This window comes from Orycteropus afer, unplaced genomic scaffold (genome assembly GCF_000298275.1).
Source record: "Orycteropus afer afer isolate SDZICR_OR568_19922 unplaced genomic scaffold, OryAfe1.0 scaffold00148, whole genome shotgun sequence".
NCBI classification, from domain to species: Eukaryota; Metazoa; Chordata; class Mammalia; order Tubulidentata; family Orycteropodidae; genus Orycteropus; species Orycteropus afer.
Window position 1 is genome coordinate 702,008 of NW_006921735.1, and position 23,058 is coordinate 725,065.

General features: G+C 38.7%; 1 protein-coding gene across 1 annotated transcript in view; it reads right to left on the reverse strand.

The window, feature by feature from the left end:
• Window positions 1-23,058, reverse strand: part of LOC103201376 (dystrophin-like) — a 2,052,823-nt gene that overhangs the window by 399,618 nt on the left and 1,630,147 nt on the right. Inside the window, exon 48 of the mRNA XM_042781676.1 lies at window positions 19,973-20,119. Within this exon, the coding sequence (XP_042637610.1) occupies window positions 19,973-20,119 (147 nt within the window). The remainder of the gene's footprint in view (window positions 1-19,972; window positions 20,120-23,058) is intronic.

The following is a 23,058-nucleotide window of genomic DNA, read 5'->3' on the forward strand; positions in this document are numbered from 1 at the left end:
TTATAGCGACCCCTCCTTGGGTTTCCGAGGCAGTATCACTATGGAAGTAGATTGCCTCATCTTCCTTCCCGAGGAGTGGCTAGTGAGTGTGAACCGCCAGCCTTCTGGTTATCAGTCAAGTGCCTTAGGCACTAAGCTAACAGAGCTCCTCCTCATTTGCTTAGATACTACTTATTTCACCTCCACTACCCTCCCTACCCTAACCCCCATATCTCAGTTATTCCAGACTTCTAACTACCCGAAGGCATTTGACTGCTAACCAGAAGGCTGGCGGGTCAACCCCACCAGCCACTCCTCAGAAGGAAGGTTGGACAAGCTACTTCTGTAGTGATACTGTCTTGGAAACCCAAAGAGGGGTTGCTATGAGTCGAATCTGACTCCACGGCAGTGAGTGAGTTTTCTGTTGTTGTTATAAGTTGCTGTTGATTCCATTCTTACTCATGGTGACCCCACGTGTGCAGAGAAGAAATGCTCCCTAGGGTTTTCAAGGCTGTGTGTGACCTTTTAGAAGCAGAATGGCAGGACTGATTTCCAAGGAGCCTATGGGTGGGATTGAACCAACAATCTCTCAACTAACAGTCTAGCACTTAACAGTTTGTGCTACCCAAGGACTCCGCCAGACCTCTAGGCCTCTGTTTATGCTGTCCATTCTGCCCAGAAAGCCCTTCCACTTTTCTTCTCTATCTTGTCTCTAACTTATGTGCAATTCCAAGCTCAAATGTTACTCCCAGGACAAATTAATTACTAACTCCTCTGCATGTTAATATCACATTTTTTTGTAAAGTTCAAATCTCCATTATTGCTTGTCATTCATGTACATGGTGGTAGTGGCCTGGATTATGTACAGCTTAGCTCCTACTGCCAAAGAGAACATCTCCAGCATCATGTTGTTGCTTCAATATATGCTAAACTATATTCCAGGCAGGAGTAATTTCCAGACAAAAGCATTAGTCAAATAGTGCTCTTAATTTACCCACTAGTTTTGCAGGCTTAATATAATTAATTGGAAGTAGGAAGCTAATAAATAATATTTGGTATTTGCTGTGTGGTGGGGGTCCCAGCTTAAGTCTGAGAAGTTCAGATAAAATAAAAGTAGCGAGGTAGTGGGATAGTCAGTGTATCTCATGGGGACTGAAAGAAAAACTCACACTGTAAACACTTCCAGGATTCCTTATTCAGTCATCTCTAAGAGTTTGGTGAGGTGGCTCTATAGACATTTATGGCAGGAAGATGGAGACTGCCTCCGAGAAAGCCTAAGGAAAGTATGTACTATACACTACATGCTTCACCCGGGGGAAAGCCTCAGTCACCAAGGAGAAGAGAGGATTTTGAGGACATCACAGTGTCTGCCACTTGGATTTATCCTCTGGTCCAGTCATGTCTGAGCTCTATGGCTGTAAATAAGAATGATCTGAAGGACCGTGTGCCAGATGGGATGCTTCTACTGCTGGTGTAGAAAATCCAATACAAAATAGCTTGAGCTGTCATTTTCTTGCATCTGAAGAAGTACAGAGGCTGCTCTAGGCCTGGGCAATTCAGTACCACAATGGCATCATTAGGACCCTGATTCTTCCCACCTCTCCACACTGCCCTCCTTAGGCTAACTCACCACACAATCACAAGGTGGCTATTGAAGTCCTGGTATCTTTCATTCATTCAACAAATATTTACCATGCTAGGCATTGTTCTTAGGTTTTTGAGATACATTACCAAACAAAGCAAAGATGCAGGACCTCATGGAGCTCACTTTCTAATGGTAGGAGATAGGCAGTTAAAGCATTTAAATGTGGTAGTTTTGCAGTATGTTATGATTGCTATGGAAAGAAGAAAAAAATAGAAAAACAGGTGTTCCTATTCTCACATAACAAACCACCCTTAAAACTTAGTGACTTATAACAACAATTTATCACTATTGTTCATGGTTCTGTAGGTTGACTATGCTTAGGTATTTGTTGCTTGAGGTCTTTTGTGTGTTATCAGTCAGCTCACAGCTGGGGCTGGAGTGATCTGAAGGCTCGACTGGACTGGATGTCCAGGTAATTTATTTACTCATATGTCTGACACCTCAGCTGAGATGGTTGGAACAGCTGGGGGCTGGAGGGACATCTCTTGTCTTTCCATGTACTATCTCCATGTGGCTAGCAAGCACTTTCTTACAGCCTGGTGGCATTATACGAGTCGGACTTTTTACATGGCAGCTCTTTCCCCCAGAGTCAGTGTTCCAAGAGACCAAGACAGAAGCTCCAAGATTTCTTCTGATCTAGCTTTGGACATCTTGCTGTGTCACTCCCACTGCATTCTCCTTGTTACACAGCACCTGCCCAGAGTCAGTGTGTGAGGGAACTACACAGGCAAGGTTACCTGTAGGCATGGTTCATCAGGGGACATATTGTAGAAGAACTACTGTAACGGGGTAAGAGATTGAGAAGGCTTGGAAGGTGGAAGGGGGGCAGATTGTTGTTTAAATAGGGCAGTCAGTTTCTTGCAGAAGCTGAGATTTGAGCCAAGAGTTAAAGGAAGTGATAGAATTAGTCACGTAGATATCTGGGGGCAGCACTCGAGGTAGAGGGAAGAATGAGGCACAGTGTCCAGAAGAAGAAGGCTGACTAGGGTCCCCAGGGTCAGGAAAACTTTTCTCAGAAGCTCCCTGTTATGAAGTGAATTTTGTCCCCAAAATTATATGTTGAAATCCTAACTCTTGTACCTATCTATGAATGTGACCTTGTTTGGACAATGTGGGTATTTGAAGATATATCAGTTAAGTCACACTGGAGTAGGATAGGTCCTAGTCCTAGTCTCTTCTGAGTGGTGTCTCATAAAATGGGGAAACAGGGAGACAAAAGAGAGACACACAGAGAAAATACCATATGAGAATCTGTCTACAAGCCAATGAATGCCATAAAATGCCCAGGACTACCGTGAAGCTGAGACAAGGAAGGGTCCTCCCCAAGAGCTGGTGGGGAGAGAACAGCCTGCTGATGCCCTGAATTGGACTTCTGGCCTCGAGAACTGTGAGACAACAAATGGCTGTTCTTTAAAGCCACCCCCTTTGGAGTATGTTCCTGTTATGGCACCCTTAGGAAACGCAGACATTGCCTTAGCAGACTTCTCCTTGTATCTTATTGTCTGAGACTGCATAATGTGCCCATGTTTAATCCTTGACCAGGGGACTGGGACCAGCAGACCACCATGAAATAGCTCAGGGCTATCATAATTCATATGATTCCCTTGACACGTATGGTCACTTGGAGGATGGTAGATGCTGAATAAGCCAGATCTCAGCCAGCAGGAGAAAAGGGTATATGTGTGCAGAACAGAGGGAGTAGGTTTTGGGAAAAAGAAACAGCACTGTTTCCACCACTCCTTGAATATTAAACAATACTCCTTTGGGATCTAACAGAAAACAACTCATCCCACTATCCCACGGATAGATTCTGGTTATCAGCAAAGAAGTATCATGCCTGGTGCAGGAGGAGAAGAGGCTGGAAAAGATGCTGTAGTGACCAGAATCACCATGTAATTCATCCAGCAGCAATAGGGCCATCGTCCATGGAGAAGAGAGGAGAGTTTAAGCCTGGTCAGCAGACTGGCAGCCAGTAAGGGAAAAGGTGACTCTGAAAGAAAATTCTATGTATGCACAGAAATATATTGAGACACATGATGAATGAAGGGCTTAGTTCAAAGAAGCTGTTAAAATTCCCAAGTGCAGCACAGTCACAATAGCCATAGCCCCATCGAGAACTTTATTGCCCTTAAAGTTTAAGTGTTTAATGGGAAAGCTATGCCTGAGAATTGGGAGTTCTAACTTGTTTGCAGCAATTCAAAATCTTTATATGTTTGCTAAGTGCCACATATAGTAATCCACCCACACTTTAGCTTTCTGTGTTACAAAAAGAAAGTGCATTAAGAGGTAGTTCAGTAAATATTTATTGATGGAAATGGAAAGACTAAATCAAACTGAGATAATAAAGAAATGTAGGCTATAGTTCAGAGGAAAGGAATGCCAGAAGTAGGGGGGTGGAAATGAAGCTCATGACTATGTTTTCATATCTTTTTTCTTACCACCACAGGTGACTGTTGGTAGAAATTGTTCCACTGATGGCTTTTTTTCACATCTCTAGAAAGAAATTTGGTTCAATTTTATTCTACACATATTTAGTGGGAAGTATGTCAAGAAGCTCTGGTAGTATAGTGCCTAAGGCACTTGACTGCTAACCAGAAGGCTGGCGGTTCAAACCCACCAGTCACTCCTCGGAAGGAAAGTTGGGCAATCTACTTCCGCAGTGATACTGCCTCAGAAACCCAAGGAGGGGTTGCTATGAGTCAGGTCTGACTCAATGGCACATAACAACAACAACATAAAATATCAGTAAGTTATAAGAAACAAGAAGAGTGCCTTTCTTCTTATAACCCAGTAGGGCCAAAAACCAAACCAAATCCACTGCCATGAAGTTGATCCTGACTTGTAGAGACCCTATAAGACAGAGTAGAACTGCCCCCACAGAGTTTCCAAAGCTGTAAATCTTTACAGAAGTAGATTGCCTCATCTTTCGTCTGCAGAGTGGCTGGTGGGTTGTAATCACTGACTTTTTGATTAGCAGACAAATGCTTCAACCACTGTGCACCAGAGCTCCTTCAGCCAGCAGGGCAGAAAGGATTAAATTCTTCTTAGAAAGGAAGAACAAATAATAAAAGATAATGCATAATCAAATTCAGAAGAGTGAAAAAAGTTTAGAAAGGTTTCATTGAGATGAACTGCAGTTCTAATAATAAAACTTAACATTTTTATAGCATTTAATAGTTTCCGAAGCACTTTCACAGACCTTATCTCATTGTTTCACATGGACCTTGTAAGACAGGTGGGATTTAGATAAGTAATTCCCTTTTAAAAAATGTTTTAGAATATAGCTTATTTAGACTAAGGAGTAACCTTTTTAGAATAAAAGTAAGACTTCCGAGAAGAATGTAGAGCATGTGTTTGGCCCCGGTTCCACTATTAACTACCTGCGTAAACTCTGACATATCATGTGATGTCTCTCCAAAACCAAAGGGGTTGGACCTGTGGACTTTCAGAACTAAAATCCTCTAAATTGATGAGTGGTAACAACATAAATAGGCTGTTTTCATGCTGCCTTTCCTAAAATGAAACTTATGCATGGCAGTACATTAGTCATTAAATGATAGCAGTATTAAAAATAATTAAATAGAGCCTTCTAAAGGATGATTGCTGAAGTGTGAATATTTTAAAATTCAGTAATTCAAAGTGGATACTTTCAAAGCAATGAAACACATTCTTGAAGTATTCAGCTTTTTAAAAGTAGATTTGGCAGCTGCACTATTGGCTAATTTATGATGGGGATAGCCTTGGCTTTGAGTGCTGACAATATTCTTCAGCTATAGACTCAACCCAGAGGTTTACCCAACTTGGTCATAAAGGCAAGGTATCAAGTATAACTAAAAAAAATATACCACAGAATCACTGCAAGCCAATTGCAGCCATTGTGAAAGAAAAACAAACTACACGCAGTCCCTGTTTATGAATGAGATCTGTGTCTATAAGTTGAATTTGTAGGTAAGTTGGAATAGGTGCCTACAGTTCTTATTTAGCCTTACTTTAATGCAAGAGAAAAGAGCTCTGGTTTGTAGTGGGTAAGGCATTTGGCCACCGACCAAGAAGTCAATGATTCAAACTCATCCGCTGCCCTGCAACAGGATGATAAGGCAATCTACTTCTGTAAAGATTTACAGCCCTGGAAACCCAATGGGGGTCTCTATGAGTTAGAATCTACTCGATAGCAGTGGGTTAATGCAAGAAAAAGCTCAAAGCCTTTTCAAAGATTTTAAACTGCACATGCAGCAAGTGAAGGTGACCAGGATAAAGAATTTGTTGCAAGTAGGGTTTGCTTCGATGGTTTCAAAGTGAGGGCAAATTTACATAACATTAAAGGACAAGTCTGAGTGGTCCATAAGTCTTAGCTCAGGGACTTACTCTATGTGCGATGCTGGTAGGTGATGAAAACATCTCTGTATGGAGGATTGCACATTATCAGCTAATTACTTATTTCCTGTAATATTCTTTGCACATGATCTCCCAATCAAGGGAAAAACAAACAAAAAAATAGTGCTGCAAAAGCTGTTTCAGGATCTTAGCTAGTGACCCAAATGGAGTAACAAGGACCAAATTTACTCTCTGATCTGAAATAACCAAAACATGGACAGTTCAATGGTTCAAACCCACCAGCTGCTCTATAGGAGGAAGATGGGACAAACTACTTCTGTAATGAATTACAACCTTGGAAACCCAGTGGGGGTTGCCCTGAGTAGGAATTGACTCGATAGCAGTGGGTATTTTTTTGTTGTTGTTGTTGTTTGTTTTTGGAAGAGAGCATCATCTAAGAGGGTTAGGTGTAACTGTCCAGCACCCAAATATGGCCAGGAGTAGCACCTGTTTCTACCAGTCAGACTGAAACATCATGATTTACGGGGCACTGGATAAGGTACATAGAAAGATCTTGCCTCTGTAACAAAACACAACCCACTGTTGTTGAGTCGATTCCAGCTCATAGTTCTACTCTGTAGGACGGAATAGAAGTATCCTGTAGGGTTCCCACGGCTGTAAATCTTTACAGAAGAAGTCGCCAAATCTTTTTCCTGCAAAGCAGCTGGTGGGCTTGAACTGCCAACCTTTCAGTTAGCAGTCAAGCACTTAAGCACTATGTCACTAAGGCGCCTTCTTGTCTCAGTAGTGGGAAATAATGAGCTCTACACTGAGCACTGCTGTAATCCTACCTAACAAATCTTAACAGCAAGAATCCATAGGATCAAACAACAGCACAGTTTACAAAAGGTGAAATAGAACTATATGTTTTAAAGTTCTTAGACCACATGTGAAATGGTTTAATATCAATTGAAGGTACAGTGGGATAAGTTAAATATGCATACTATGTTGTTGTTGTTGTTGTTATGTGCCGTCGAGTCGGCCCCGACTCATAGCGACCCCTCCTTGGGTTTCCGAGGCAGTATCACTATGGAAGTAGGATTGGCCAACCTTCCTATAAACCCTTACTATTAAAATGAGAGTTATAATTAATAAGGCAACATAGGAGGAAAAATAGAATCACAAACAATGCTCAGTCTAAAAGAAGACAGGAAAGGAAGAAGAAGCAAACAATGAACAGATGAGATGAAGAGAAAACAAATAGGATGACAAATTCAAATCTAATCACATCAATAATACCATTAAATGTCAATGGTCTAAATGCTCCTAAGTAAAAGGAAAAGATTTTCAAATTGGATTAATAAAACAAAAGAGCAAGATGCTGCCAACAAGAAAATCACTTTAAAAATAAAGACATAAGTGGGTTGAAAGTAAAAGGATGGAAAAAGTTAAAAGTAAAAGGATGAAACTCTGGAGTGGCTACATCATTAGTCGTTGGGAAAATGGAAATTAAACCACAAAGAAATATTGCTACATACCTGTTTGAATGGATATGTGTGTGTCGATTACACCTCAATAAATCCATGGCTCTCGAGCTGTTTCTGACTTAGAGCAACCCCATCGGACAGGGTAGAACTCTTTTTGGAAACAGACAGTCACATCTTTCTCCCAAGAAGTGGTTGAGTTTGTCGCACACCTTTCTCTTGCAGAGCGCTTAATTGCTGTGTAACTAGGGTTTTTTAAATATTGAATAGATGCAAAGTGATTTTACAAAAGATGAGTAAGTTATAAAGAATTAAAAGAAGATGAACCCTAAGCAGCGCTTCCTACTTTAAGAAGTTGGTTAAGTTTTCTGTTTATGATATCAACAATTGCTAAGTTTTCCTTGATAGTATCTTCTAGTTCATGCTATTCTATTTTGAACCTTATGCTCTCCTTTTCTCCACTGTGGGTGTCTTCTCCAGTCTCCCTCAGCCACATTGGGCAACCTCTGCTTAACAATTCCGGGCACAGCCATCTTTGGCTAAGTAAGATGTGACTAAGCCTCAGTGGGGGAGATGGACAAGTAAACAAACACCTACATATGACTTTTCATATGTGGTGTGAAGAAAGCAAACAAGATGCTGACTATGGTAGAAAATGATGGGAAATCTTCTTTAGATGTGGCTTAATTTTACTTTAACTTTGCAGTTCATTACTTCAAATGATCCCTGGTTATAAAATTTACATGCTGGAGTTTTACCACTCTGTTTAGTTTGTTAGTCCCAAGCTTCAGGCCATTTAAAATAAAAGTTATAGATGAATAGAAAAGTCACTTAACTTGTCCTCATGCTAGTCAGCCTACCCTTTCTCCCACCTTCACTCCAACACACACACACACACACACACATTCACCTCACTTATGCTCTGATACTGCCTTGCACTTTTTGTTCCACAGTACTTACCACAATTTATGATTATTATATGAGGATTTTTTAAATTAATATCTGCGTTCTCAAGAAACTATACCCTGCATGAGGGCAGACACTGTTTGTTTTTCTCTATGACTATCTCTAGTACTCAGCATGGAGACTGGGGGACAATAGGTACCACAAAAAATATGTATTAAATGGATAACTGAATGAAGAAATATTTCAGCTCACTTCAAGAAGAGTTTGAAGTTAAGCCCTCCTGATCCTACAGATCAGCTCTGGTGGTGCAGTGCCTAAGGGATCTGACTGCCAACTAGAAGGTTGGTGGTTCATATCCACCAGCCGCTCCATGGAAGAAAGATGGAGGAGTCTACTTCCATAAAGATTTACTGTCCTGGAAACCCAACGCAGTTGCTACGAGTCAGAATCGACTCGATACAGGGGACTCCTACAGAAGAGTGGTTCTAGTTTTTATCCGTGAATGATTCAGGCTCTGGGTTAAACAGGCTATTCCTAAGATTGTGGTCTGAGATTCACATAATCATCATTCTTTAAATTTAATTTCTTTCCATAGTGATACTGCCTCGGAAACCCAAGGAAGGGTCGCTATGAGTCAGGTCTAACTCAATGCCACACAACAACAACAACAACACACTCTTGATCCAGGTTGTTCCTGAAAAATTAATAAATGTGAGGGGAAGTTAATTTTTTTTTAGTATGTGTAAAGGCTGAATTGTACATGAAGAGGAAGTGTCATGTCAATCCAACTTTCTATCAGAGAGGTGGTCATTTAGACAGGTTGGCTGGGTTCAAATCCTGCCTCTCACACTCACCATCTATGTCACCTCAGGCAAGTTACCTAACTTCTAAGTTTCCCAATTTTCTTGTCTGTAAAATGAAGATAAAAATAGTATCCCTCACAGGTTATTAGTGAGACTTAAGGGTGTTAATACATGTACAAGTACATAGACTAGTGAATGGTATCCAGCAAATGCTAGATAAATATTTGGTATTAATTTCCATGATGCGTAATATTATAAACAGTTCTGCTTAACTTGATATTGTGTAACTGCATTGGTTAAACCAAGTATGGCCATGAAGAAAAAGTGCATTTCTAATATGATAAATTTCTATTTTATTTTCTACCCCCATATTTACTTTTATTAATTAATAAATGCATTAATGAAGGGAGAATTTATATAATAAATATACGTGTTTTAAAGGCATTATGGAATTTACAAAAATTAAGAAATGTTTAACAAAACCAAAAAACAACCCACTGCTGTCCAGTTGATTCCAACTCACAGCGCCCCTATTGGACAGAGTAGAACTGTCCCTTAGGGTTGCCAAGACTGTAAATTCTTAGGGAAGCAGACTGTCACATCTTTCTCCTGCTGAGTGGCTGGTGGGTTGGAACCGCTGACCTTTTGGGTAACAGCCAATTGTTTTAAGCACTACACCACCAGGCCCCATACAAAGACATATTGAGATATGTAAAACTATAGTCATTTAAAATTCACTTTGTGGTATTCGCCCTTTAAAAATAGCATTTGTGAATTTGATAAGCTAGTTTTCCATCCTCCCTACAGAGTTGACTTTAACATTCAGCTTTTCATATGGTCTGAATGGGGTTATTTCTAGAGGAATGTGCAGTGAAGGAGGGAAGGGGGAGGCTTTGGGTGAAAATGTGAAAACAGCAGCTCTTTGACTGCTATGCATGACGTAGCCTGGGAACTGGGAGCAGCTGTTGGAATAGTGTTTCACACGCAGCAGGACAGTGGGAAAAGCCAGGAAGAAAACAACTGGGCAAACAAATGCAGAAGGAAGGGTGGGGCCTGCTGGAACTGCAGCCAAGGAGAGAGTTCAGACTGGAGAGAGAAGGACATTTAAAAGAATGAAGCAGAGAGGAATTCGAGGGAAGAGCAAATTTCACTTGCAGCATAAGGGAGAAGATGAGGAAAACAGGAGCATTAATGGCAATTTTAAACACCCATAACTACATACATATTCCTGAAAAGGAATTAAGATATCAGGGCATGAAAATAAATCCATAAATAAATAAATAGGCTGTTTAAGCACACTTAATAGCAACATACCACATTTTTAACAGAATAATAAAACACTTATATGGATGACCACAGTAGCTACTTCCAGAACTGGCAAAACTATAGCCTGATGAAAATAAAAAAAAAAATAGAAATTATGTAGTACATAAAGATCAAGCAATGAAGTAGCCTAATGAATACTTTGCAAGGATTTCCATTAAATTTACCAAATGCCTTTAAAAAATTAATGTCTTTCATTCTCTTTAACTCAGAAATACTTCTTTGACTTCTAATCATTTCATTCCTGTTTTGTACCTTGTATTACATTTTTGATCACAGTGTCTGGAGATTGTACATTATCAGTTAATTACCAATTTTACTTCAATAGTCTTTGCATATGATTTCTAAAACAATTTATAACAACAATAACAAACAAACAGTGCTTTAAAAGCTGTTTTCGAACTTCTGCTACTGACCAAGATGGAGTAATAAGGACCAAATTTATCTTCTGGCCTGAAGTCACCAAAACATTGACAAAATATATACAACATGGAACTAAAATATATGTAATGATGATAGATTACGAGACAATGAACATCAGGCAAGGAACGACAGTGATCCCTGAGAGTCAGAAAACATACGGGGTGAGTCCTGGGACTGTCCTAGCTAATTCCCTTGAGAGAGTTTCCAAACCACAGAACAAGGAAGAAGAACCGAGGAGGATCCTGGCAGACTCTGAATTGAGGACGTAGAACTGACAGTCCAGAAAGACTGAAGCAGCTACAGTTCCTAGGACCAAAGGTCAGAGAGAAGAGAGCTTCACAGAGAATCCTGGAGATCACCAGAGGTTCTCCTTCAAGTGTTCTGCTGAGTACTGATAACTTTACCAACCATGATGGTCATAGTCCCTACATCATTCCTTTTTATCTCTATAGCCCCCACACATCCTGATGTCATTTGTAAAAGATAGAGAATGGCCTGGAAGATTGAATCATTCTTCTTTTGGAGACAGAAGAATGTGCTCTGGAATATTGGGGTCACATTATGTGCAAGGTCACCTAGGTAATTTCAGTATCATTCCTCTTGAATAAAGAAAGCCATTACCTGTAAAAATACTGGAAACCACAATGACTGAGGACAATGTCCTTAAGTTTGATAGTGCACCTTTACCTCAAATCTGGGCATTCAGATTTACTTTACATCCTCCTTCTTCAGAGCTTTAAAGGGCCTTACTTACTTCTTCTTCTACTTTATTATTTTTTTTATAACAGAGATGAGGTTAAGCATAAATGATTGTTCTCTCCTTACTGAAAAGATGTTTTCCTCGAACTTAATTGTCCTTTTTCCACGGGTCATTCTCTTCCTAATATCAACAAATCCTTCTGTGACCTAACCTTTTCCAAAGCAAACATATTCTTCTTTGCTCTTTGTTCTTTTCATTTCCTTTACCTTCAGCTTTTTAAAGTCTCCTGTGAATTGGCACATCATACTAGCTCTTATACTTGAAACCTTTTAATAAGAGCTACCTCTAATGTAGAATGAGTTAGGGGTACATTCTACTGTAATATTTTTGGAGAGTAGCTTCCAATCATTTAAGTATGTGGATTCTTTATTAATATTACAAATACTGGTGGATCCTCGTATGATAGATATAGTACTTAGTATCTGTTTATTGAAAAAAAAGTAACTAGCAAAAATCTGTATGGGTTTATTAACAGCTGCATTTAGTTCCTTATGAAAAATAGTGGTGCACAGACAAGACAATTATGTATTCAGGCTATAGACAACGCTTAATGCAAAAACAAACAAACAAACAAAAAACCTCATACCGAGGCAATATCACTATGGCAGTAGATTGCCCCATCTTCCTTCTGAGGAGTGGCTGGTGGGTTTGAACCATCAGCCTTCTGGTTAGCAGTCAAGAGCCTTAAGCACTATGCTACCAGAGCTCCCCTATGATCCATAGTTTGGAAATAACTATCTTTTATGTGGTCACACTCTCCTGGGAGTTTGAGAGAAACAGAGAGTCACAGGCATGGCCAGTACCTCCTGCAACCCCTCCTTGGGTTTCTGAAGTAGATTGCCCAACTTTCCTTCTGAGGAGTGACTGGTGGGTTTGAACCGCCAGCCTTCTGGTTAGCAGTCAAGTGCCTTAGGCACTATACTACCAGAGTTTCTTGACATACTTCCCACTAAATATGTGTAGAATAAAATTGAACCAAATTTCTTTCTAGAGATGTGAAAAAAAGCCATCAGTGGAACAATTTCTACCAACAGTTGCCTGTGGTGGTAAGAAAAAAGATATGAAAACATAATCATGAGCTTCATTTCCGCCCCCCTACTTCTGGCAGGTGATTCCTGTCCATGGCAGGTTTTGAGAACTGCATTCTAGACCAGTGCTGTCCAATAGAAATATAATGAGAACTGTATGTATAATTTAAGATATTCTAGTAGACAGATTTTAGAAAGTAAAAAGAAACAAATACTGTCAGTTGTTCTACTTGAAGTGATAAGCTTGTTCATTTTCAAGAACATGTCTGACAAATTTCCAAGACTGAATAACCATAAAAAGTGAGTAAAATTAATTATAATGATATATTTTATTTAACTGAATACATAATAATATCTTGTCAACATGTAATCAGTGTTAAAATATTAATAAAATTGTTGCAGTCCTTTTTTCATTCTAACTGTGAAGTCTGTTTATATTTTATACTTATAGCACATTTCAGTTTGGACTGGCCACATTCAAGGGCTCAATAGCCATATATGGCTATTATATTGGACACTATATTTCTAGATCATATGGTTTAAAGTATTATAGAGTTTTTTGTTTTATGGTTTAAAATATAGTAAATATCAATCCATATAGCAGGAAATCACATTTCAGGCAGTCTCCTGAAACTTCTCTTCACCTTCCTCTTTTTGTTTTGCAGAAAAATTAAGTGCTAGAGTGTCCACAGGAGCTCTGGTAGCATAGTGCCTAAGGCACTTGACTGCTAACCAGAAGGCTGGCGGTTCAAACCCACCAGCCACTCCGCAGAAGGAAGGTTGGGCATTCTACTTCCGTAGTGATACTGCCTCGGAAACCCAAGGAGGGGTCGCTATGAGTCGGGGCCGACTTGATGGCACATAACAACAACAACAACAACAGAGTGTCCGTGTTCCCATAGTACTCTAACCCCCTTTTAGTACACAACTTTCTTCATGGCATTATATTCTATCCAATCAGACCCTAAAATCCTCAATATGTCTTACAGAAATAATGGTTTGTTTGTTTTTTTAAAATCTCTTAAACCTGGCTGTGCTTAATATGGGACAATAGTTCCCAAACTGTGGTCCCTAAATAAGAGGCACTGGCATCATTTGGGAACTTGTTAGAAATGCAGAGTCTTGGGCTTCACCTTTGAACTACTGAATCACAAACTGTGGAGATGGGTCCCAGTGATCTGTGTTTTAAAAGGATTTCCAGGTGATACTGATTCTCATTAAAGTTTGAGAACCACTGATGCAAGACACCATACTTCCTTAAAGAATAGCTTCAGAATTACCAATTTCTCCCAAGTTCCATTTTGGGTCTTATTAAAGAAAAAGTCAAAAAAAGGGCATGCTAGGAAGGCATCAGGAGAAACAACCATTAGCAGAACTGAAGGAATGCCCTTCTCTCACCCTCAGTTAGAATCAGATCCACATATTTGTAAGTTCAAAAGGAGCTCTGGTGGTGTAGTGGTTAAGGCACTTGGCTGCTAGCCAAAAAGCTGGTGATTAGAAGCCCCCAGCCACTCCGCAGAAGAAAGATGGGGTGGTCTGCTTCAGTAAAGTTTTACAGCCTTGGAAACCCAATGGGGGTTGCTATGAGTTGGAACTGACTTGATGGCAGTGAGTTTGGTTTGAATTTTATTTGTAAGATCTGATGGTGCAGTTTCCCTGACTAGAAAGGACCCTATAAGGCAAGATAATTCATATAGGAACTTTCAAAAAAGAAGAGTGTGAGAAAAATGTCAGAATCTGTCAATACATTTTAAGGTTCAGATCCTGTGATGATTACAGACGTATAAACAGATAGATGATCTGCCTATAAAACCTATCTCATTGCTCAGTTTCAAATTGAAAAAATCAAAATTCAAAGCGTGAAGCCATGAAAACTCTTCTATCGACCCACCATGACCCTGTGTGTTGTCACAAATCCTGTTAATATGATTATTAGACCAAATTCAAAATTTCAAATTCAAAGTACAAAATTACTGAAAATTTGGTAAATCAGAGTTCTGAAAAGATAGTGTTTTTAAAAGTTCACTGTCATAATAGCATATTTTTTTTTTTTTTGTCTGTAAGATGGATAAAGGGAAGAAGGAAAGGCCATTATGGAAGCAATAAAAGAAAAGCCATCCGTATATCTTTTCTTAAGATGGCTTTGGTCAATATGTCCTTGCACCAAAGAGAACAACTACAATGTCTTCTTGGTATGCAGTGGGTGTTCAATAGATGGTATGGAATGAATAATCTTAGAAATTCTTCAAAAACATACATAATTTATGATACTGTTCTTCAACATATATGAAGAATTTTATACCTGGAAATGTCTTTGTATTTTTTCAAGTGATTACACTCCATACATTCCTACAGTCAATAAAGCATGCACTCTTTATATTAAAATGTATTTGCAGCTTCTGCTGTTATTTGTGGGTTTACTCGTTAGTGCAGAGAAATGGTTAGATCATTCCTTTATGTAGCGCTTGTGCCTGGCGAATAAATAACATGACTACAACACTCAATATGTGTATTTCTTCAAAATTAGAAAGATTTATCATCAGTTTAACTTTCTTCTCATTTGGTTTTGATATTCATTTCTACTTGATCAAATATTAGCATTGGTTCTGCTTAAGAGCTAATTCATTAAAGTCACTTTTGGTTGATTTTAGTACAGCTGCTAATGTTTAAAGACTGTGAGGAATATAATGCTTTATAATTTTAGATTTAAAACTATAGGTGTAATTTTAAGGGGTACACTGAACTGGGCTCACAAATTCCTTGGTTTATAAAAGGAAGATTGCAAAGTTAATATCCCTGAGAATGATTAAAATGGGGGGGAGAGCGGAGGGGGGGAGTGGATGGATGGTTGGGTGCAGCAATGAAAAAAGTGAAGTAATTTATATGTATATTGCCCTGAATCACTTCAAAGTATGGATTTGTTAAGTTCAATGTGTAATTTTTCAGAAGAGGGGAAAAAAGGGTAAGAGGTTTGCCGTTCAGAAGATCCGATTGCGATCTTGACCGACACTTACAAGCTATGTCACTGTGATTGTGTCACTTAATGTTTCTAAGGCTCAGTTTCCTTACTTGTAAAAGGGATCATGATAACACCCAATCATAATGTTGTCTGTACATGAAACTCTTTGTTACTGCAAGGAATGATGATTTCCCACACCATGAACACACCATCAAATGTTCAAGTAGAAACATCTACACCAATGTGTCCACTCTGAAGGTTGAAGTAGGATTTTATTTCCACAGAGAGTTTCAAACAAACAAACTAATGACTCTTATATTCTACTAGAACCAAAAAAAACAAAAACAAAAACTCACTGTCATCAAGTTGATTCTGACTCATAGAGACCCCCATTGGGTTTCTAAGGTGGTAAATCTTTACAGCAGTGTATTGTATTGCCCATCTTTCTTCTGCAGAGTGGCTGGTGGGTTTGAACTGCCAACCTTCTGGTTAGCAAGCAAATGCTTTAGGCACTACACCACCAGAGCTCCTTTATATTCTACTAAAACCAAAAAACAAACTGACTGCTGTCGAGTCGGATCTGACTCATGGCGACCCCTCGTTGGGTTTCCGAGGCAGTATCACCACGGAAGTAGATTGCCCAATTTCTGCCGAGGAGTGGCTGGTGGCTTTGAACCACCAGCCTTCTGGTTAGCAGTTAAATGCCTTAGGCACTACGCTACCAGAGCTAAACCAGGAACTCTCTATGCACTCTATTCCTATGTAAAGGTAAATTGTGATTGGATCTTACTCAACTACGTTGTTGTCGTTGTTGTTGTTATGTGCCGTCGAGTCGGCCCCGACTCATAGACTCATAGTGACCACTCCTTGGGTTTCCGAGGCAGTATCACCACAGAAGTAGGATTGGCTGGTGGGTTTGAACCGCCAGCCTTCTGGTTAGCAGTCAAGTGCCTTAGGCACTACGCTACCAGAGCTCCTACTCAACTGTAGATGTTCACATCACAGTTTACCATTTCTGCCATTTTGACTGAAATATTACATGCAGCAAAAAAAAAAAAAAAAAAAAAAAAAACCCAGCTTGGCTATCATTTAAAATCAAAATTAATGCATCATGGAACTAAACCTAGGATATTGTAATGCCAAATAGACATAGCCTGGTAGTATGTAACTCTATTACTCCTGAAAATTTATCTTCTTTCCACATGTGTATATCTGCCTTCCCACTATTCCACCTCTCTATATCTGGAGCTTAATTTGCCTTAGAGCCAAAGATGAACCCACACTTGATTTTTATCATGCTTTTAGTAACTGATATAGCATTGTTGTTTTTATAGATGTATGATGTCATAATGAGAGTGGGATCAAGCTTCCCTCCATGGACACTGGATAATGCTTTTGTCTCAAATACATTCTCCTAAATGTAAAATTTCTCAGACAGGATGTATGAGTTACTCTTCTATTAATGGGTACAAAATTATTTGCTGTGAGCTCCATTATTTTGCTTTGTTTCTTTTCAGAACAAGACACACATTTATAATATAGCGAAGTGGTTAGCGTTATGGTCAAATAAAAGAATGGAATCAATTTGACTCAGTCATGTGCAATCCAAAATCTTAGACTGATTAGCTTTCTTATGCGTGATTCCTTAAGGTCATGTTCAAAAATGGAAACATGAAATTTGCTATATTAAGAGTCTATACCACAAAAAGATTGAACTGACTTTTGCATATTTAATATGAGGAGGATGTGTATATGTGGGTTTGAGGATGAGAGGTTTAAAAGTTAGAGTTATGGAAGGATAACTATAAGTCCAACAAGCCACATCTATATTATAAATATAGGAAGCAACTTCATTGATTCCAAACTAAATTTTGTGATATGTGAATGTCTCTCAGATGTGCAGCCATAGGATCAAAAGATTGGACTGTATGTGACCCTATTATCTACAATACTTGTGTCATTTTACAAATGAAGGAATTGAATCTGAGTAAGGGTAAATGGCTTTCCCAAGATAATGTGACCAAATAATAGCCGAGTTTAAGTTTGATTTTAAGCCTCTTAATATCCACTCCAGCTCTTTTTACTGTATCACATGATCTCCTTGCATGTAGCTACAGTTATAACCAAATCCTTAGTAATTTAAAGACTGGATGAAAATCAAGCTGTTAATACTTCTCATACTTTACATCTAAACAAATAGTGTAACTAGAATGGATCATTTAGCATTTTATTTATTTTTTACTTTTTCTATCAGTCATCATTTTTGGTTTCATTTGTAAATCTACATGCCATATTCACAAACCTTGTACCTCCTTCTGAAAACAAATGTGCCCTTAGCCCTCCAAAGAAATTTTAAAGACATAGTTCAAGAGTGCTTAAATGGAACAAATGTGGCCACTGGTTTTATTCGGACATTTATTACTTTTGTTATTTATGCTTAAAATGAAAAAGATACTAGGGATGAAACTGAAAAGACTTTAAGAGTACTCAACCACTATGGTACAAACAGACATACCAAAACCAAAAAACCAAATTCACTGCTGTCGAGTCATTTCGACCCATAGAGACCCCCCTTGGGTTTCCAAGGCACTATCTTTTCAGAAGTAGATTGCCCAACCTTCCTTCCAAGGAGTGGCTGGTGTGTTTGAACTGCCAGCCTTCTGGTTAGCAGTCAAGTGCCTTAGGCAAAAAAGCATATTGCCTTGTTTTGGTCCTACCACTTATAACAATCTGTCATACAAATATTCCAAATCTATTCATCACAACAACAATTAAATTATATAAGATCACAAGAGGTCTTGAATTTGGAACTTATTTTTATTAAAGATCAAAAAATTTTTGAACAGGAGTTTCAATCACACCCCTAAATGGACTGCTAATAGAAAAAGTAATTTGGCTTTTTCTTCTTTTCCTCACTAAAACATTGAATGAAAATATTTTCACAGCCAGTTTCCACTCTGTCTTCAGGAGCATACTATTTATATACGATGCAAGTGGAGGTGAGAAAATAACTCCCGAATTCTATGTTAAACCAGTTTTCAGGAGAAAAATCTCAAGTGGAGTTACGAACTTCTGATTTTGCCCTCCTAGCATTCTAGGCAAGAACGTCCTTTGCAGGCTCTTAGGAAATCACTGCAATGGGCAAGAGAATGGTGGCTGCACACTCAGAAATCCACAAACCACAGGGTAACCTGTCTGTGGGTACCCTGAAATGGATCTGTGTTTGTGCTAGGGTGTAAGGCAGTGTCTAGCACATAGCGAACGGATAGACATACTTCTTCCACCACCATGACCATGTTTTTTTTTGTTCTTCCTATGAGCCAGGCACTCTATGAAGAACTCTGTATAAATTATCTCATTTAATATTATAGCAACCTTGCTGTAGATGAGGAACCTGATGATCAGAGAGATTAAGTGACCTCAAGGTCACTCAGCTAGTAAATCTGACTCCAAAACCTGTGTGCTATAGTAATAATAACTGTAGTAACTTCAAGAGCTGTTGTTGTTGTTATGTGCCATCAAGTCGGACCTGACTCATAGCGACCCCTCCTTGGGTTTCCAAGGTGGTATCACTACAGAAGTAGATGTCCCAACCTTCCTTCCAAGGAGGGGCCAGGTGGGTTTGAACCACCAGCCTTCCGGGTTAGCAGTCAAGTAACTTAGGCACTATGCTACCAGAGCTCCTTACTTCAAGAGCTAGAATTTATCAAATGTTTAATTACTCTGTTACAGGTACTGTTCTAAGCACCTTACAAGTATTTTGAATTATCCATCCTAACAATCATCTGATGTTGTAGAGACTTTTATTATCACCTTTTTTTAATCCAGATGAAAAACTGAGGTGTAGCAAGGTTAAATAATTACCTCAAGGCTCTACAGCTACTAGGATTGCCCTTGGATACACTTAAGTTCACTGTATTTATTTTGCAAACTTATGAAAACTTCCATGTGTGGGTTTGTGATAAGATGTTCTTTCTTCAAAGTCTTACTGTTGACTTCTGTTTACATTAAGATTCCAAAGGGAAAAACATATTAAGAATCCAAGCAAGAATAGTTAAAAGTAACTATGGCAATAATGCAGTTCTTCTATCATGATTCAGCGTTATCTTCCATGTTTGTTGTAAAACATACTAAAGTCTGCCTTTGAGCCATTTACAGAAATGGATATTATTGGATTTGAAAGCATTTGTATAGGGACTTGTTAAAGAGTTTAAGTTATCCAGTCCTCTCAAAATATCATCGCAAACATCAAATGAAGAGAACACTTGCATTGTTCCCTCCAAACAAGCTTTATCTGTGCATTGTTTTATTGTAACAAGGAGAAATACCGCTCTGGCAATGTGCCTACCTGCAGAAGCTTCCATCTGCTGTTCAGGTCTTCCAGAGTACTGAGGTTATATGGTGAGAGCTGAATGCCCAATGTGGTGAGCTGGCGAGCAAGGTCATTGACGTGCTTTACATTCTCTTTAAGAGGTGCAATTTCTCCTCGAAGTGCCTGTGTGGAACAGTCAAGGGCAAGTTGGAAGATGAGAACATTTGAAAGCAAAGCGATTTAGACACATGGGAGCTACAAAATATCTTCTACTGTTTAGGGTTCTGTGTCCATGATTCTTGTTCTGTTACAGTGGCATTACAACCATGAAAATTTGTTCCTTACTGACTAATAATAACTAATATTTATTGTGCACTTCCTAGGTACTTAATGCTGTGATAAGGTCTATTCATGCCCAAACCATTGCTGTCAGGTTGACTTGGACTCACGGTGACCCCACATGTGTAATGTAGCACTTGTGCACCGCCGGGTTATCAATGACTGATTTTTCACAAGTAGATTGCCAAGTCTTCCGAGGTGCCTCTGGGTGGACTCAAACCACCACCCTTTCAGTTAGCGGCCAAGTGCGTTAACTGTTGGCACGAACTTATTCCTACACAGCCACCTTATGAGGTTGATAGTTAGAGAATTCTCATTTTACACATGAGCAAATGAACTTGAAAAGGTTAAATTTTGCCCAAGGCCCCACAGATAATCACCGATGGACTTGGAATTCATACCCAGATTTCTTGGTCTCTAGAGTGCATATTATTGTTGTAGTATACTTTTCTCCAAAGAAATGCTGGATTGATAAAGTAACAGTGAAAAATATAGGATTGGATGATTCTAAATTCTATTCATTTCACAACTAGAAATGGATCTTTATTTTTATAATAAAAAGTTATACCCAATCATAAAATATTGCACTCATATGTTGCACCAAACATGTAACAAATAGCTTCATTTAGAGAATAGGATAATTTGTCAAATCCCAAGAATGACTTTCTGGTCTCCTGATATTTTAGTCCTTGTAGCAATGACTCAAGAAGGCTCCCATGGGGCTTCTTGCCTGTCTCTGAAGCGCTAGAACAGGATTCTCTAATGCAATGCATCATGACAATCTGTTGGGTAGAAGAACCCTATGCAGATATAGGAAGGACATTACCATGCATCATATCTACCCTATTGAGATGACATTTATGGATCTTTAACATGATGCATGATGTCCAAATGTTCCAATGAGCAATTTCTAAGGGACAAATTTCCTCACTTAGGAGAACAGTTTGTGTAATGTAATGTCTGTGCACAAGGACAGCATCACTTACTTGGCTATACATGTGGTTTTGACTTGTTTGATCTGAGGTGTTGTTAGTTCTCTGTCTGGTACACTATGTTGATTAAACCACTACTTACCCTGACCTCATCTGTACTCTTCATATTACCTCTCACTCTAAATGGAAGGAGTCAGTATGCACATTCTAATAAGAATGGTATTTTCCTTTCAAATCAACCTAAATATCTCACCACTAAAATGCGGTGCTGTAGAGAGTAGAAGACTTACTTAGTTCTTAGATTATACAAGACATTGTGATAATTACTCCATTGAACTTATAGTTTTAAAGAGTGGTCATTGAAATATTATACGAATAAATTCATAGAGCTTCTTTTGAGTGTGATGGAAATGTTCCAGAATTAGATAGTGATGTTGTGCAAATATACTAAAAAGCACTGAACTGTACACTTTAAAAGGATGAATTTTGTAGTATGTGAATTATATATCAATAAAACAAAAAAAATTAAAAAAAATCATGAAACCTGATCACACACATGCAAAAATAATATGTGAATTATACATCTTTATTCAACTTCATGCCAGAAGAATGTCATTCAAATCTGTCTGGATCAAAGAAAGTTTTTCATAGGTAATAAAAACACACTGCCATTGAGTTGATTCTTACTCATAGTGACCCCCATTGGGATTCTAAGGTGCTAAATCTTTATGGAAGTAGATTGCCCCATTTTCCTTTGATGGAGCGGCTGGTGGGTTTGAACTGCCAACCTTCTGGTTAGCGGTCAAATGCCTTAGGCACTGCACCGCCAGACCTCCTTTCATAGGTAATAGTAAGTATTATTATGCCATTTCCTTATCGGTAAATATTAAAAATCATAATAAGAAAGACGGTTAAAATTATATATCTGAATTTATATCTCTAAAAGAAAATGATCCATAATCATTGTTTTATGTAACAGAAAGATTATACAACAATTTCTTAAATGTCATTGGGGAAATATAGCAAGCCAGACAAGGATGATGATTACAAAATGGAACTATTCTGGATAAGATCATGCTTTTTTAATAATCACAAATAAATCTGATTGATTGAGTGGGAATCATAAACAGGAAGACCGCTGCAGATCTGGCAAGACAACCAGGAAGAATCTGTCCACACTGCAGAGTAGTCCTTTGTGCTAATCATCTCCCTTGCCAGTGTGTCTCTCAGCCATTAAGTTGAATATTTATCCTAACTAAGCCTTATCTATATTCCTGCTCCTTTTAAATCTGACAATGTATATGTTGGAATGTCCCTTATTAGAAAATTTTGGTTTTCACTTCATTCCCTAAAGGCCTGGACACAAAATTGAATCCTACCTCAATGTTTTGGAGGGTGAAAGGGATTAAACAAATTAATTCCATTACTCATAATTAATTGCAACCCCCTCCCTTCTTCTCCTTCAATTTTTATTTTTTTTTAAATTTCTCCTCTCATTTCTGCACTGTCATGGGCTCTTGAGGCTCCTTCCTTGTTTTTTTACACAAAGCTAGCATTAGAGTAGAAGTCCTTTTAACTGATTCACTAGCATCTTCATACCCTCTGTGAAACATACTGACTAGAGTTTGTAACAGGCTCTAAATCAAATGTTAGCAGCATCAGTCAGTATGGTAGTCCCTCACTCTCAAAAACTAAATGCCATGAGTCAATTCCGACTCATAGTGACTCCCATTGGGTTTCTGAGGTGATAAATCTTTATGGAAGTAGATTGCCCAGGCTTCCTTCTGAGGAGTGGCTGGTGGGTTTGAACCACCAACCTTCTGGTTAGCAGTCAAATGCCTTAGGCATTAC